At 45.7% G+C, this 18,560-nt stretch overlaps 1 protein-coding gene across 1 annotated transcript; it reads right to left on the reverse strand.

Moving 5' to 3' along the window:
- Window positions 1–569: 569 nt before the first annotated feature.
- LOC119367973 (translation initiation factor IF-2-like) lies at window positions 570–6,448 on the reverse strand. The gene is made up of 5 exons (XM_037633344.1): window positions 4,506–6,448; window positions 4,306–4,419; window positions 4,106–4,219; window positions 3,929–4,015; window positions 570–986 (listed from the first exon to the last, which is right to left on the reverse strand). The coding sequence occupies exons 1-5, from the start codon at window positions 4,743–4,745 to the stop codon at window positions 759–761; spliced, it is 783 nt and encodes a 260-aa protein (XP_037489241.1). The 5' UTR covers window positions 4,746–6,448; the 3' UTR covers window positions 570–758.
- Window positions 6,449–18,560: the final 12,112 nt, after the last annotated feature.

The raw sequence follows: 18,560 nt of genomic DNA on the forward strand, positions 1-18,560 counted from the left end.
GTGTAGAATCTGAATATGATGTTATTTTGTTTGTTAAATATTTTTTAAATATTATTTTGAAAGATATTTAAGTCAAACAAATATTTTTCTTAATTATCCATATCTATTAAACCGTAATTCTGATTTTAACATGTTATATATGTAATTTGAATAGAAAAATATGTAGAATTTGAATATGATGTTATTTTTAGCTATTAAATATTTTAGAATATTATTTTAAAAGCAAACTTGTAACCTATAGGGCACGTCCGTTTTTCTTTCGTACCGCGACGATCTGGATTGCAAATAAACAACCACTAAAATCATAAAGAGACGAAAGAAAACATCGATAACCACACATGAGCACCTCTGAACAAACTGGCAGGGAAAAAACAGCATTCAAACACACTTTGGTTTGCGTGAACACTGAGGCCACTGAAGATGAGAAGGAGGATAAGCGGCAACACAAAAATGATGCCTCGCTAAAATAAAGGGCATGAACATATTATGGTTATTGGATTAAGAGTGTGTGTTATTTTTTTTCTTCCGTTGCAACGCACGGGCTCTTTTGCTAGTTATAAACCAAAATATGGTGTGACAACACAATTAATAGCTCACTCCAGAAAATGGATCAAATCTGGCGTTACAAAATTGTCTAACATGTTTGAGATAAAGGGTCAGAATCAAGAGGATATCACGATTTTTCTGCAAATAAAGGATAACACATGCACGTGTCAACTCATTAGATGGAATGATGTGAATCAAAGTACTTTCCCAGTCTAGCTTTCTTCCTCATCTTCATCACCTTCTTCAAGCATATACCCGTCAGGTATGCTCTCGTGAGGAATGAACCCGTGCGTTGGCAAAGATCTCTCGTACGACTTGAGAATTTCCCCTAGCCACGGCTGTTTGTCTTTTTGTTCATACATCATGTCCACAAAAGTTTCCATGAAATCCCTAAAATAGTAGCATCCCATCATATCCCTCTCCCGTAACGTGAACGAAACCTGTAATGCATAGTTACAAGATTAGAAATCTCCAAATCATTATCTATTGCCACTCAAGGTTGATCACGAATGAACCTGTTTGTGTATACAGATTTTTTGTGTTTAGTTTTAACCATTAAGTAGTGTGCAAAAAAACTTATATATTTCTCACAAACAGGGGTAAGATTTAACTCTCTCCGTCCCAAAATAAGTGTCTCGACTTTGTAACAATTTTAGTACAAAGTTGTATTTCCTCCGTCCTAAAATAAGTGACTCAACTTTGTACTAAGGCCCTGTTCGGATCCCCTCCGCTCCCCAACTGCAGCTCCCGGAGTGGAGGGAGCGCCAGCACAATTGTAGGGAGCGGCTCGAACCCAGCTCCACACGCGGAGCGGAGTTACGAGTCCGGAGGGCTTCCGAACAGGCAGTAAAGTTAATACAAAGTTGAGTCACTTATTTTGGGATGGAGGTAGTACTAAACTTGAGACACTTATTTTGGGATGGAGGGAGTAGCATGTAAAGATGAAGCTTCAACCAGCGCAATATTCTAAAGTGTGCCAAAATAGAATATATCAACGCGGAGTATGTGAGCTCGGGCTCACAGCCTCCTGGAATCAGGTACGTCCAGAACAGCATCGCGATTCGGTGAAACGATTCAGTGTGTCAGGCAGCGGGTCTGGGTGGGACAGATAAATTTTCTTGGGAAATTTCGGGAAGAAATTGGAATGGAATAATATAGATTCATACAGAGGAAAAGGTTCTCTATTGATGCAAACGCTGTACCTCATAAACTACGCGGCTATACGCATCTGGCAGATGGGCCCTGGTTTGCACGGACGTTTCACGCCTTGGAAGGATAGTGGGGGAGCCGTGGCTCGGTCTGTCTCCGGCGTGCTGATCCGTGGCCCAGATCCAGTGCTTTCCGGCAGCGTCGGCGGTGGAAGGAGTAAATGCAGTTGGTTGGCGCTGCGCTGGGTTGTCCCCTACCTACCGAGGTTGGTCCAGTCTTCTCCCAGCCGGCGAACTAGTGCAGAAATCTCCGCGGCAGAAGACAACTGAGCGATTCATCGAGTCCCAAGACCTTCAGGGAACCACGGAGTTCTTGATGCAGCCAATAAACAGGTTAAGTCTCGTCGATCTACTCCATTTGTGTGCACGGATTTGGATTAGAGGTGGAGGAAATCCTGTAGTTTTTTGTCTGACTGTACATTTTGTGATGAACCAGAACACTGCTAGAGGAAGTTAACGAGAACAACAACGGCATGGAGGCTGTTCACTACCCGGTAATGGTGTCGGCGGAGCTAGAGCTGCCCGCCCCGAGGCCTCAAGCACAGACGGCCAAGTCTGCGTGGATGGCGCCGTTGCAGAGCCAACGATCACAGACAAAGCTCAAGGTTCAGAGCACTCGATAGAGCAGTTGGATCCAAAAACTCCAGGGTGGACGCAAAGGTATGACTATTGTGGACTAATAATATTGATTGTGGACACAAAGCTCAAGGTGAAGGAAATGGCTACCTCAAATGTAGTGTTTAGTTTAAATTATCTGTCTTACAGGTTCAATTTAACTGAATTGCTTATTTTTATCTGGATTAGGCATGCAAATATGTAGCACTGAATGTAGACGAACATTAATATATCAGACGACCGAATTGAGGAAGCAACTAATTCTGTGCACATAATTTGCCTTCGGTTACAGAGTGCACATGAGCTCTGATGCGGTAGGCAGAGCTCCTTCCCCTAACAGGGTTACAGCCTTGGAGAAATCAGTCAGGTAATTTGCAGAGCATCCAGGAGAAATTGTCATTGTTCCGAAAAAAGGCACAAGCTTCGACACGCTTGGTGAGGCGTATGATTTTTACAATTTATATTTGTGGGAAAAAGGATTTGGGATCAGGTATGGGAAGAGCAGGTTGAATGTGAATCGGACCAAGTGCATGCAAGAGATTGTGTGTGGATGTGCGGTACGGCAGCTATCTGAGCATTTGAATAAAGAGTGGTATTTCCAGAAAAGAATAAGGTAGCTAGCTGAATATGTTTTGTTTGCTTGCAGGGGAAGCCTATGGTTGAGAACACTCAATCTTGCAGATGAATGCCCTGCGCTCATACAATTGTTGCGCTCCAAGGACACAGCGGAGTGAAAGCGCTCCAAAGACCCAACTGTTGCAGGTGTGTTTTGTGCAAAAATGAGTAGAACACAGCAGAGTGAAAGTGCAAACCACATGCTTAAGAATTATGTGCCCTGGGTTGTCCAATGCACATGTTTGTGAGGAAGTACATGAGTTTAATCTTTGGCCGGAAGTCTGAAGAAAATTATGAGGAAAAGCTGACAACAATTGTAAGGCACCCAGCAACCCCCCACCCCATATAGAATGTTAGCAAGTGCAACTGTAGTATGAGTGGTATGACTAATGTATTGAGCTGTTTGCTTCTGCAGGGGAGACCGCTGATGCGAGCAAATATGGCCACTGAAAGGCATGATGCTAAGATATACACGACAGCTATGTTCGAGCAGTTCAGGCATATACTATACGAGTGTGGTGCATACCAAATGGAGGAGCTGGAGAAAGGGAAAACATAATAGCATATGTTGCAATACATACTGATGCAGCCCGGAGAGAGAAGTGGTGTCGAACAACATACAAAGTCACTGTGCTAGAAGGGGGAGAGGAGTTCGATTGTGAATGTGGCCAGTTTGCACACATGGGGTTGCTGTGCGGCCAAGTGCTTAAGGTAAAATGCAGTATGAAATATTTGAACAAAATCATTGTACCATCTACTTGTTTGTGATTAAACCAAACTGAATTTGCAATCTGTTGACCTTGGTCCAGGTACTGGATTTCATTCGTCGTTAGACATACATCTGATTAAATTCAGTTCACCAAATATTATAGAAGCTTATTGCATAACTGATCAACTCTTCATATGAAATCCATAATTTTCATGGACAGGGACGAAAGAAATACCTTTGGCTCAGCAGGAGCACCTGGGGAGGAGCTGCTGGGGGGTTTATCATCAAAAACTTGATGGAGGATTCCACCCCATAGTGTGTCCTGATGCAATAATAACTTATTATGAGACCAAGAGAAAGGTGGGGGAGAAGTGAGACGGTAGAAGAGGAGAGGAGTAGAGGATATCCATACTCTGCTTGTTGGCTTGGGGCGGTAATAGCCTGCCGGAGAGGAGGCGCTGGAAGGGATTGCACCCGCTGCTGCTGCTGCCGAAGCTCCAGAGTGGAGAGAGACATCTTCCTCGTCCTGATGCAATAATAACTTATGAGACTGAGAGAAAGGTGGGGAGAAGTGAGACGGTAGAAGAGGAGAGGAGTAGAGGATATCCATACTCTGCTTGTTGGTTTGGGACGGTGATAGCCTGCCGGAGAGGAGGCGCTGGAAGGGATTGCAACCGCTGCTGGTGCTGCCAAAGCTCCAGAGTGGAGAGAGACATCTTCCTCGGCCTGATGCAATAATAACTTATGAGACTGAGAGAAAGGTGGGGAGAAGTGAGAAGGGGGAAGAGGAGGGGAGTAGAGGGTAGCCATACCTTGCTGCTATGCTGGGGACGTGGAAGGGGGGGAGCTGCCGGAGAGGAGCTACCAGGAATTGCTGCCGACGCCAAAGCTCCAGAGTGCGGAGAGACATCTCCCCGTGCACTGGCCAACAAATTCTGTGCAGCAAGTAATCTCTCCCTATAATTGCGCTCCTTGTCATCAGGTAAATGCACCATGGAGTGGCGCATGTATAGGGACTGCTTTCCAAATTTGCCTGCAGTTTTGGCCTCCATGCCATGACTCTTTCAAGACTTTAAGTAGACGTTTATCAACTTTGGGGATGTGCCTCCAATCCTCTAGGTGCACTGGTGCGGAATCGTCAAAGGTTGTCCACTGAGCGTCAACAAATTCCAGGGAGTTTGTATAAAACTCTTGAACAACGTGGGACCTCCCTTCAGGATTAGAGAACGCTGGCCTCTTCAAAACCCTCTCTTGGAACTTAACCAATTCTTTTCCATTGAATACACTTGGATTCCTTCGCCTTGGTGGCTTCTTCAAGATGGAGAGCATCTCAGCATAGTGTGGCGGGAGGCAGTCGTTTATTGTATACAATGGTTCCAGCAATGAGATGATCCTTAAGATATCATTAAGGATCTCTTCCTCGCAAGTTAGCGGAACAGTTCTCATCAAGATTGCACACATGAGTTGGTTTCTTGATATCTGCAGATGCTTCTTGCTGAACTTTCCTTGCCACGTTCTTCCGGTGAGATGTGCCGCGAATGCATGCAGTAATATGTTAAAGAAAACATGGTTTCCAATAGCCCCCTCCTCACAGAGTGTTATGTCGGGACTGGTGGACCCACGGACTGCAGCTGCATTGAAGTTAAATGGTCTTACTAGCTCATTCTCATCGCATTCCTTTGAGTACTTATCAATGTGACACCAGCTATATATGTCTTTTACCATTGCCCTAAAGTCCTCTGAATCATGTACTGGCTTTGGTTTATTCACCTTGATGACTCGAGTATTGACTTTCACTGGCTTAGGGCCTATGGAACCTTCAATGGGATGCATCTGGCCATAAGGAAATGTTGCAAAGTTCTTAGCGCGGTCTTTAGGATCCCTCTGGGAGTACTTCTCTTTAATGGCCCATTTTGCTCTTGCCTCGTCTGCATCCTTCCGACTGGGAAACTCCACTTTACCTCTTTTACCCTGCTTCAGAACATGCTTAGGGTCTTTGCTAAACATGAAACAGAGATTTGTCTCCTCCACATGTTTCGGCAGGTTCATCTCAATTATGTATTTGTCATTAAGCTCAGGAACTTGCTACCCCTCCTTGGATGATGACACCAGATCTCCTGCTGGTGGTGGTTGTGGTGGTACTGAGTAGGCCTGATCAACGTGTTGTGAGCTTGATGTTAGTGATGTTGCTGCTGCTGTTGGTAAACCTAGCAGAGGTTGGCCAGATTGCTGGGAGACTGCTGCTGCTGGTGAGCCCGATGGGGGCTGCTTCAGAGGCTGCTCTTGCTGATTCAATGATGTACCCGAAGCAGTTTCTTTTGCTGCTGCTGCTGCTGCTGCTGATTCCACTGAGTCGGACGAGAACAAGTGCTGCTGCTGCTGGGTAGGCGACATCGGTGGTGGATCTGATAAATTACCAAAGTGTAAGTATCTTCTGTTGTATCTTGGGTGTGTCTGCTGCTGCTGCTGCTGCTGGAAGTAGGCGCCGTACGCATTGTGCCCGTACGGGTTGCCGTAGTTGTTCCCGGAGGGATATACCATCCCCGGCACATGCGCATGCTGGGGCTGCGCATGATGGGGCGCATGCTGAGGCTGCGCATGATGGGGTTGGAAGGCCCGCGCATCCGGCCGCTGGAGGGGTCCGGGTGTGAACGACGGCGCTGCAGCATTTAGGTGACGAGGAGGGCGGTCTTGTTGATTACTCATGGAGGGCGGCGGATCTGGAAGAGCGGGATGGCGCTGTTGATCACTCTTGGATGGGGTCGCGGCGGCGGCGGCGGCGGAGAGGATGTCGCGGCGGCGGAGGAGAGGGGGTCGCGGCGGCGGAAGAGAGGAGGTTGCGGCGGAGGAGAGGGGGTCGCGGCGGCGGGGGGCTTCCTCCTCCTCCTCTTCCCTCTCTCTCTCTCACTCTCTCTTCGCGGCGGCGAACGCGAAAACCCTCGATCGACTGGTCTGTTGGTCTTGGGTGGCCAGGACTTACATGCCCGTAGGCGACGTCTAGCGGGCCGGGCCAGTAAAGGTTTCGTTCGCTGCGCGCTGGGTTCGTGTACGTCCGGTCCGGTTTTCTACCATTTTCTTTTGTTTTTCTATATGGTTTTATTTGTTTATTCACAGGTTTTCTTAGGTTTTCCTTTTTTTATTTGTCTATGGTTTTCTTCGTTTTATCATTGGTTTTTGGGGTTTTCTTTCTTTGTTATACTTTGGTTTTCTTTTGTTTCTTTCTTGTTTTCTTCATTTTTTGCTTTTCTTTTTTATTTTTTGGTTTTTATAGGTTTTCTTCCTTCTCACACATGTATTTTTTTTCTCGGTACACAACGTACATTTTTGGAGCACACGTGAAACATTTTTATGATACACTTTGGACCTTTTTCAAATACATGGTGTACATTTTTCTAAGATACATGTTTTGAACACTCTTTTAGTGCACAGTAACATTCTTTTCTTCCAAATACACGTTGTATATTTGAAAATGAACATTTTTAAACATATGGGAATACATTGTATAAAAAATGAATCGCTGGAATTTTTCTTTAAAATGCCATTTCTTACGAGTGCAGTAATGCTAATGGTTAGTCGTGGTCGTCATTGCATTCGAATTCCTGGAGTGGAGTATTTGCTACCCGCTCCCTTGTCTAACCATTTCTCGATAGAGAACAAAAAATTGCATTATGTGCCACATGAAGGAGATGCAGCGTTTGATCGAGAGGCGCCTGAACCGAAACAAGTTGATGAAGAAGAACTCGCCACCGACGAAGAATAGGAGCAGCCCCAAGAAGAAGCACAAGAAGAAATACCGTACATCATGTACATTGACATCTACAGTCTTCAGCGCTCTATCAATGATACGAGCTGAAGGAAATATGGCCTAGAAGCAATAATAAAGTTGTTATTTTATATGTCCTTATTCATGATAAAGGTTTATTATTCATGCTAGAATTGTATTGATCGAAAACTTAAATACATATGTGAATACATAAACAAATATTGTGTCTCTAGTAAGCCTCTACTAGACTAGCTCGTTGATCAAAGATGATTAAGGTTTCCTAACCATAGACATGTGTTGTCATTTGATAACGGGATCACATCATTAAAAGAATAATGTGATGGACAAGACTCATCCGTTAGCTTAGCATATTGATCGTTCAGTTTATTGCTATTGCTTTCTTCATGTCAAATACATATTCCTTCGACTATGAGATTATGCAACTCCCGGATACCGGAGGAATGCCTTATGTGCTATCAGACGTCACAACATAACTAGGTGGTCATAAAGATGATCTACATGTATCTCCGAATGTGTTTGTTGAGTTGGCATAGATCAAGATTAGGATTTGTCACTTCGAGTATCAGAGAGGTATCTCTGGGCCCTCTTGGTAATTTAGATACATTAAAACTGCGCACTTTCCTAGCCCTCTCAGGCCATCAACATTTTTAACCGTTGGATCACGTGTTCTGGTTGATTTTGGCCCTTAGATGCACTTAATTAGCGCTAAGTGGACCACATGCCACATGGGCTGCTACTCCCATAACAAAAATGGAGTTTTATCGTTAATTCAGCCTCTTCTCAAGTCGAGAAGCCCATCCAAGCTCATGACCCCAACGTATACATTTGCAGCGACATCGGCCCACTTACCACAACCAATGTGGTACAAGAATCAGCGGAGATCGCGACGCTGCGCTTCTTCAGGGACATTGAAGGGGCAGCAAGGAAACGATGCGGCATCAATACCGGCGTAGATGCACCGGTGTTCAAGCAGGAGTAATGTTGCCATTAACACAAATGGAGGTGCGCCACTCGCCGGCCTATTCCCCTCATCCTCCTTTATTTAGTACGCCCGGGGACGCCCCTGCCACCTGGAGCGGCATCACCCACCACTACTCGCTAGACATCCCTCCATGCTGGAATGGTATGTGATTCCGTTACAGAACCATAGCGGGCCACGGGAGTGCGCTGCCATGACAACACTGCTGCTTCTAACATATTCACCCCTTCTACCACTGCTTTGCGCCGCCCGGATCCCATCGTTGCTGCTGTTCCAATCCTGCAGACGAACACGCAGAAATAAGGTGCACGAGGCGCATGTCCGTTTTTTCTTTTGCTTCCTCTCAGATTTGATCAACGGAACACCATGGGGAGGCGGATTTGGGATGGTTTGTCACCACAAGGCTCTGTTTTGCAGACTTTCCTTGCAAAGAAATTAAAAAGCTCTAGACTCAAGGCCGCTACAACAGAGGAAGCGAAAAGCGTTGATGCTTGACGCACACCAGACGATGACAAGTCTCTTTCACAGCCTTTCTGAGGTTGTTGCTACACCGTGAGGATTAGAGTATTCTCTTTGAAGGTATTTTCGTTACTGATACTCACATATCCGTCCTTGTTCTGTCATTTGAACATCCTTGTGCATTGGCGCTAGCCTCACTTTGAGTTCTTCTTAATTCTGATTTGTTGTCTGCAGTAAGTGATCTTCATATTCTTCATCAGAAGTATAAGCCCATCATGCAAAACAAGGGAACGAATAAAGCAGCAGTAGTTATAGTACTAACTACTGATATTGGCAACTTTGTACATAATGTGTTATGATGTACGCTCCTTGAGTTTATTGGTATTCTTCTGCAAGTATCGAGGAAATTTAACGTTTGTACAAAGAAATTAAATACTTGATTGCAAAGGTGGGGTTCTCAATATTTGGCCAATGGATTTCCAGAAGGATCTAAAAGGCATTTCTGACGCGATTATATTTCAATCCTGACCGAAAAGATATTTCAGGTAATAGCATAACAGATCAAAATGGTGGGCCCCTGAACCGTTCAAATAGTGGCACATCACCAGTCGTTACTCATTAATTAACTCTGCTGATGTTGGCACAACTACCCTTATGCGGGCGTTGGATATACATGGGTGTGAGACTCCCCTGCGGATTCTTGCTACAACAAATGAAAATTGCAGGCGGGCAAACACTCGATGGAACAGGTTGGCATTTGAAAAGATGGACATGCCCGTATATCGTTTTACTTTGTGGGGGAGGGAGGGCGTCTCCAAATTCAAAACTTAATTGTTACCCATTACTTGTTTGTATATGGTCTCTTGGTTAGTAGTATTAAATCATAAACAACTTCCCATGTGTTTAGGTGAAAGAGAAGACCGTGAAGCTTACAGAGGCCATGTAATCTACCTACGGGGATCTGATGTCACGAGCAGCGTGTTAACTGTTACAGTGAACTCTGCTGTTCAATCCATCCTCATGGTGTTGTAATTTGTAATTAATTGCAACGGTTGGTAGTGCTTAGCACTTGGTTCTACAAATATCTGTTTCAGAAATTTGATTTTACAGGCTTATTTGTTCCCCTACTACACATAAACCCCCATAATGATTCAGATGGTATCACGTACAATCATCAAAACTGTATTCCAAAGTGAAGTCCTTGGATTGCCATCTAAATAAAGAGGTTGTTCTGTTGATTATTTTTCTATTTTTTCAGTGTGACCTTAAAGTGAATTTATACTTAACTGGATGGATTTTTTTTCAGCGTTAAACTCAGGTAGTATATTGATTCATGCATGAACTCATAGTGCAATTTCAGGGTTTTTAGGTCCTTTATAAAGGGTTGTGAACATTATATTGGAATTTAGTGACAGCTTCTGGTCCTTTCGTATCCTCCACATTGCTGGAAAAATAACCTCTGTCAATGTATATACTATATTATTTTTAGAGCTAGCATTAATTGAATCGTTATGTTCCTTACAATATGCAATACATATACATAACTTGAAAATTTAAAATACATGTTCAGACAGCATATTTACGGAAATTCATAGTATCCTATAGCAAAAATGGACGGCGCGGCAACGCGCGCCATCATGGCCTAGTACACATCATAAGCTTGCAAGCAAATGATTAAGGAGTTAGTTACTAGATGATGTGTTACGGAACGAGCAAAGAGACTTGCCGGTAACGAGATTGAACTAGGTATGAAGATATGGACGATCGAATCTCGGGCAAGTAACATACCGACAGACAAAGGGAATTACGTATGTTGCCATAACGATTCGACCGATAAAGATCTTTGTAGAATATGTAGTAATCAATATGGGCATCCAGGTTCCTCTATTGTTATTGACAGTAGAGGTGTCTCGGTCATGTCTACACAGTTCTCGAACCTGTAGGGTCCGCACGCTTAACGTTTGTTGACGATATAGTGTTATATGAGTTATATGATTTGGTGACCGAATGTTGTTCGGAGTCCCAGATGAGATCACGCACATGATGAGGAGCTCCGGAATGGTCCGGAGGTAAAGATTGATATATAGGACGAAGGTATTCGGACACCGGAAGTGTTTCGGAGTGTACCGGGTAGTCATCGAAGTATGGGAGGGGGTATCGGACAACCCTGGGAGGGTAATGGGCCTATTGGGCCATTAGAGGGGAGCACACCAACCCACAAGGGGCTGGCGCCCCCTATGGCAGCCGGCCAAGTGGGAGAAAGGAAAGGGGAAATTCGGCCTCCCCTTCCTTCCTTCTCCTCCCTTTCCCTTTCTCCCTCCGGCAAATAAGGAATGGGGGCGTGGCCAGGGCAGGAGCCCGAGTAGTATTCGGTCCTACTTGGGGCGCCTCCTGGCTGCTCCCCTCTCCCCCACCTATATATATGTGAGAGGGGGCGCCACACATAATGACAACAATCTCTTAGCCGTGTGCGGCGCCCCCCTCCACCGTTTAAATCCTCGGTCATATTTTCGTAGTGCTTAGGCGAAGCCCTGCGGAGATAGCATCACCATCACCGTCACCATGCCGTCATGCTGCCGGAACTCATCCTACCTCGCTGTCTTGCTGGATCAAGAAGGCCTGGACGTCACCGAGCTGAACATGTGCTGAACGTGGAGGTGTCATACTTATGGTACTCAATCGGTTGGATCATGAAAGTTGGACTACATCAACCGCGTTACTAAACGCTTCCTCTTACGGTCTAGAGGGTGCATAGACACACTCTCCCCTTCATTGCTATTCATCTCCATGGATAGATCTTGCGTGTGCGTAGAATTTTTTTTGTTTTCCATGCAACGTTTCCCAACAATGTCATCATGAGTCAAGTCTATGCGTAGATGATATGCACGAGTAGAACACAAAGAGTCATGGGTGGTGATACGCATACTACTTACCACCAACATCTTATTTTGATTCGGCGGTATTGTACGATGAAGCAGCCCGGACCAACCTTACATGTCCTCGTACATGAGACCGGTTCCACTGACAGACATGCAACTAGTTTTGCATAAAGGTGGTTGGCGGGCGTATGTTTCTCCTACTTTAGTTGAATCAAATTTATGTTCAAATTTTTTTGAATCAAATTTGACTGTGCCCGGTCCTTGAAGAAGGTTAAAACAACAAACTTGATAAAATTACCGTTGTGGTTTTTGCCGTACGTAAGAACGGTTCTTGCTAGAAGCCCATAGCAGCCACGTAAAACTTGCAACAACAAAGTAGAGGACGTCTAACTTGTTTTTGCAGGGCATGTTGTGACGTGATATGGTCAAGACGTGATGTGATATACGTTGATGTATGAGATGATCATGTTTTGTAATATCGATAACCGGGAGGAGCCTTTGGGTTGTCCCATGATTATTGTATGAAATGCAAACGCCATGTAATTGCTTTACTTTATCGCTATGCATTAGCAATAGTTGTAGAAGGAATAGTTGGCTAGACGACCCCGATGCAACGATGAAGATCAAGGTGTCGACCGGTGACGATGGAGATTATGATGATGCTTTGGAGATGGAGATCAAAAGCACAAGATGATGATGGCCATATCATGTCACATATTTTGATTGCATGTGATGTTTATCCTTTATGCATCTTATTTCTCTTAGAACGGTGGTAGCATTATAAGATGATCCCTTCACTAAATTTCAAGATAAAAGTGTTCTCCCCGAGTATGCACCATTGCTAAAGTTCGTCGTTTCGAAGCACCTCGTGATGATCGGGTGTGATAGACTATACATTCGCATACAACGGGTGTAAGCCAGTTTTACACAAGCAGAATACTTGCATTAAACTTGACGAGCCTAGCATGTACAAACATGGTCTTGGAACACTGGAGACCGAAAGGTCGAACTGAGTCATATAGTAGATATGATCAACACACAGATGTTCACTGTCATGGTTTTTTCACGACAGATGCCCTAGTGAAAGGACTTAGGTGTGGAGCCATTGCAATGTAGTTTAACTCGAAGGGGTTGAACAAGACAAAGGACACAAAGGATTTACCCAGGTTCGGCCCCTCACAACGAGGTAAAAGCCTACATCCCGCTTCTAGTTGTATTGCTTGAGTTTCGATTACAAGGGAGCGGATACGCTTAACCTAGTTCTCGATTGATTGTCTCTTGAGTTAACCCGCCACCTGGTCTCTCCTTTATATACCCAGGTCGAGGCCCGGAGGCTTACAGAGTCCGGTCGGCTCACACAGTGTGACCGGCTAAGTTTCTAACTAATCATGCCTTACGGGGCAAATCATCTGTTGGAAATATGCCCTAGAGGCAATAATAAAATGGTTATTATTATATTTTTTTATTCATGATAATTGCCTATTGTTCATGCTATAATCGTATTATCCGGAAATCGTAATACGTGTGTGAATACATAGACCACAACAAGTCCCTAGTAAGCCTCTAGATGACTAGCTCGTTGATCAACAGATAGTCATGGTTTCCTGACTATGGACATTGGATGTCATTGATAACGGGATCACATCATTAGGAGAATGATGTGATGGACAAGACCCAATCCTAAGCATAGCACAAAGATCGTGTAGTTCGTTTCGCTAGAGCTTTTCCAAATGTCAAGTATCATTTCCTTAGACCATGAGATTGTGCAACTCCCGGATACCGTAGGAGTGCTTTGGGTGTGCCAAACGTCACAACGTAACTGGGTGGCTATAAAGGTGCACTACGGGTATCTCCGAAAGTGTCTGTTGGGTTGGCACAAATCGAGACTGGGATTTGTCACTCCGTATGACGGAGAGGTATCTCTGGGCCCACTCGGTAATGCATCATCATAATGAGCTCAATGTGACCAAGTGTCTGGTCACGGGATCATGCATTACAGTACGAGTAAAGTGACTTACCGGTAACGAGACTAAACGAGGTATTGGGATACCGACGATCGAGTATCGGGCAAGTAACGTACCGATTGACGAAGGGAATTGTATACGGGATTGATCGAATCCCCAACATCGTGGTTCATCCGATGAGGTCATCGAGGAGTATGTGGGAGCCAACTTGGGTATCCAGATCCCGCTGTTGGTTATTGACCGGAGAGGCATCTCGGTCATGTCTGCATGTCTCCCGAACCCATAGGGTCTACACACTTAAGGTTCGGTGACGCTAGGGTTGTAGAGATATGAATATGCAGTAACACGAAAGTTGTGCGGAGTCCCGGATGAGATCCTGGACGTCACGAGGAGTTCCGGAATGGTCCGGAGGTGAAGAATTATATATAGGAAGTGCTGTTTCGCCCATCGGGAAAGTATCGGGGGTCACCAGTATTGTACCGGGACCACCGGAAGGGTCCCGGGGGTCCACCGGGTGGGGCCACCTATCCCGGAGGGCCCCGTGGGCTGAAGTGGGGAGGGGACCAGCCCCTGGTGGGATGGTGCGCCCCCCTTGGCCCCCCCTGCGCCTAGGGTTGGAAACCCTAGGGTGGGGGGCGCCTCCACTTGCCTTGGGGGGCAAGCCTCCCCCCTGGCCGCCGTCCCCTGGAGATCCCATCTCCAGGGCCGGCGCCCCCCCTGGGGACCCTATATAAAGAGAGGGGGAGGGAGGGCAGCCGCACCCTTGCAGTTGGCGCCTCCCTTCCCCCTTGCTACACCTCTCCCTCCCGCAGACGCTTGGCGAAGCCCTGCCGGATCCCTGCTGCATCCACCACCACGCCGTCGTGCTGCTGGATCTTCATAAACCTCTCCTTCCCCCTTGCTAGATCAAGAAGGAGGAGACGTCACGCTGACCGTACGTGTGTTGAACGCGGAGGTGCCGCCCGTTCGGTGCTAGGATCTCCGGTGATTTGGATCACGACGAGTACGACTCCCTCAACCCCGTTCTCTTGAACGCTTCTGCTCGCGATCTACAAGGGTATGTAGATGCACTCCTCTCTCTCGTTGCTGGATGAACTCCTAGATTGATCTTGGTGAACGTAGGAAATTTTTTATTTTATGCAACGTTCCCCAACAGTGGCATCATGAGCTAGGTCTATGCGTAGTTCTCTTTGCACGAGTAGAACACAATTTGTTGTGGGCATAGATGTTGTCAACTTTCTTGCCACTACTAGTCTTATTTTGCTTCAGCGGTATTGTGGGATGAAGCGGCCCGGACCGACCTTACACGTACGCTTACGTGAGACAGGTTCCACCGACTGACATGCACTAGTTGCATAAGGTGGCTAGCGGGTGTCTGTCTCTCCCACTTTAGTTGGAGCGGATTCGATGAAAAGGGTCCTTATGAAGGGTAAATAGAAGTTGACAAATCACTTTGTGGCTTTGACGTAGGTAAGAAAACGTTCTTGCTAGATCACCTATAGAAGCCACGTAAAAACCTGCAACAACAATTAGAGGACGTCTAACTTGTTTTTGCAGCAAGTGTTTTGTGATGTGATATGGCCAAAGGATGTGATGAATGATATATGTGATGTATGAGATGATCATGTTCTTGTAATAGGAATCACGACTTGCATGTCGATGTGTATGACAACCGACAGGAGCCATAGGAGTTGTCTTTATTTTTTGTATGACATGCGTGTCATTGAAGAACGCCATGTAAATTACTTTACTTTATTGCTAAACGCGTTAGCCATAGAAGCAGAAGTAGTCGTTGGCGTGACAACTTCATGAAGACACAATGACAGAGATCATGATGATGGAGATCATGGTGTCATGCCGGTGACGAAGATAATCATGGCGCCCCAAAGATGGAGATCAAAGGAGCAATATGATATTGGCCATATCATGTCACTATTTGATTGCATGTGATGTTTATCATGTTTTACATCTTATTTGCTTAGAACGACGGTAGCTTAAATAAGATGATCCCTCGAAATAATTTCAAGAAAAGTGTTCCCCCTAACTGTGCGCCGTTGCGAAGGTTCGTTGTTTCGAAGCACCATGTGATGATCGGGTGTGATAGATCCTAGCATTCGAATACAACAGGTGTAAGCCAGATTTACACACGCAATACACTTAGGTTGACTTGACGAGCCTAGCATGTACAGACATGGCCTCGGAACACGGAAGACCGAAAGGTCGAGCATGAGTCGTATAGTAGATACGATCAACATGAAGATGTTCACCGATGTTAGCTAGTCCGTCTCACGTGATGATCGGACACGGCCTAGTTGACTCGGATCATGTTTCACTTAGATGACTAGAGGGATGTCTGTCTAAGTGGGAGTTCATTGAATAATTTGATTAGATGAACTTAATTATCATGAACTTAGTCTAAAAACTTTGCAAAATGTCTTGTAGATCAAATGGCCAACACTCATGTCCACCTCAACTTCAACGCGTTCCTAGAGAAAACCAAGCTGAAAGATGATGGCAGCAACTATACGGACTGGGTCCGGAACCTGAGGATCATCCTCATAGCTGCCAAGAAAGATTATGTCCTAGAAGCGCCACTAGGTGAAGCACCAATCCCAGAGAACCAAGACGTTATGAACGCTTGGCAGTCTCGTACTGATGATTACTCCCTCGTTCAGTGCGGCATGCTTTACAGCTTAGAACTGGGGCTCCAAAAGCGTTTTGAGCAACACGGAGCATATGAGATGTTCGAGGAGATGAAAATGGTTTTCCAAGCTCATGCCCGGGTCGAGATATGAAGTCTCTGACAAGTTCTTTAGCTGTAAGATGGAGGAAAACAGTTCTGTTAGTGAGCACATACTCAAGATGTCTGGGTTGCACAACCGCTTGACTCAGCTGGGAGTTAATCTCCTGGATGACGTGGTCATTGACAGAATCCTCCAGTCGCTCCCACCAAGCTACAAGAGCTTTGTGATGAACTTCAATATGCAGGGGATGGAAAAGACCATTCCTGAGGTATATTCAATGCTGAAATCAGCAGAGGTAGAAATCAAAAAGGAACATCAAGTGTTGATGGTGAATAAAACCACTAAGTTCAAGAAAGGCAAAGGAAAGAAGAACTTCAAGAAGGATGGCAAGGAAGTTGCCGCGCCTGGTAAGCCAGTTGCCAGGAAGAAGTCAAGCAATGGACCCAAGCCTGAGACCGAGTGCTTTTATTGCAAGGGAAGTGGTCACTGGAAGCGGAACTGCCCCAAGTACTTAGCGGACAAGAAGGCCGGCAAAACCAAAGGTATATGTGTTATACATGTAATTGATGTGTACCTTACCAGTGCTCGTAGTAGCTCCTGGGTATTTGATACCAGTGCGGTTGCTCTCAAAGCAGGAGCTGCAGAATAAGCGGAGACTGGCGAAGGACGAGGTGACGATGCGCGTCGGGAATGGTTCCAAGGTCAATGTGATCGCCGTCGGCACGCTACCTCTACATTTACCTACGAGATTAGTTTTGAACCTCAATAATTGTTATTTAGTACCAGCTTTGAGCATGAACATTGTATCAGGATCTCGTTTAATTCGATATCGCTACTCATTTAAATCTGAGAACAATGGTTGTTCTATTTATATGAGTGATATGTTTTATGGTCATGCCCCACTGGTGAATGGTTTATTCTTAATGAATCTCGAGCGTAATGTTACACATATTCATAGTGTGAATACTAAAAGATGCAAACTTGATAACGATAGTCCCACATACTTGTGGCATTGCCGCCTTGGTCACATTGGTGTCAAGCGCATGAAGAAGCTCCATGCTGATGGACTTTTAGAGTCTCTAGATTATGAATCATTTGACACATGCGAGCCATGCCTCATGGGCAAGATGACCAAGACTCCGTTCTCCGGAACAATGGAGTGAGCAACCAACTTATTGGAAATCATACATACTGATGTGTGCGGTCCAATGATCGTTGAGGCTCGCGGAGGATATCGTTATGTTCTCACTCTCACTGATGACTTAAGTAGATACGGGTATGTCTACTTAATGAGCGTTATTAAACTCAGGGAGGCCGACCCGAATAGGGTCCGGCAGGGGGACATCTTCTATATAAAACCATGCCGAAGGCCAGTCTTCGGACGCCTTCTTCGGGGTTCCGGATAGATATCCGGTCCCGGCGATGCGCCATAGTTCGGCTCCGCCCACTTGATATATCGACCCCTCTTGAGAACGGGGCACAAGGCAGAACAGCTTCTTCCACAGCGCAAAATGAGCCTCAATGCCCAAAAACAGCTCGCAAAGGGCCACGAAGCCCGCAATATGCAAAATGGAGGCAGGCGTAAGGTTGTGCAACTGGAGGCCGTTGAACTCCAGGAGCCCCCGGAGAAACGGATGGATTGGAAATCCGAGCCCTCTTATCAAATAAGAGACAAGACATACCCGCTCTCCTTTGGAGGGGCTGGGGACGCTCTCCGCTTTCTTTCCGCCCTTATAGGTGGCGAGTCCGGCTCGAACCGGGACCATGAAGGTTGGGGGAAGAAATCCCTTGGTTTGGAGCACCACTAGCTCACTATGCGGGACGGAGCATCTCTCCCAATCTCCAGGCTGAGGACTGGGAGGGCGAGAGGAGGAGCCGCGACGACTGTCCATGATGGAATGGATTTCTGTCAGATGCGCTCTGATGAATGCTCGCGAAGGGAGGATGGCGTGATTCGGATCTAGATCCTCGTCTCTTTTATAGGCAGCTCATTTGCGCAGCTAGGGGGGTAAAAGTAAAAAATACCCTGGCTTCTCACATTCGTTCAACACGTGGAAG

This window comes from Triticum dicoccoides, chromosome 2B (genome assembly GCF_002162155.2).
Source record: "Triticum dicoccoides isolate Atlit2015 ecotype Zavitan chromosome 2B, WEW_v2.0, whole genome shotgun sequence".
In the NCBI taxonomy this organism is placed as follows: domain Eukaryota; kingdom Viridiplantae; phylum Streptophyta; class Magnoliopsida; order Poales; family Poaceae; genus Triticum; species Triticum dicoccoides.

Coding starts and splice junctions, on each gene's coding strand:
- LOC119367973 (XM_037633344.1), bottom strand. CDS start 4,745: ATGGAGGCCAAAACTGCAGGCAAATTTGGAAAGCAGTCCCTATACATG. Junction 4,420..4,505: donor GTCCCCAGCATAGCAGCAAG/GTATGGCTACCC, acceptor TTATTGCATCAG/GCCGAGGAAGATGTCTCTCT. Junction 987..3,928: donor GTGCTCCTGCTGAGCCAAAG/GTATTTCTTTCG, acceptor TATGCATTACAG/GTTTCGTTCACGTTACGGGA.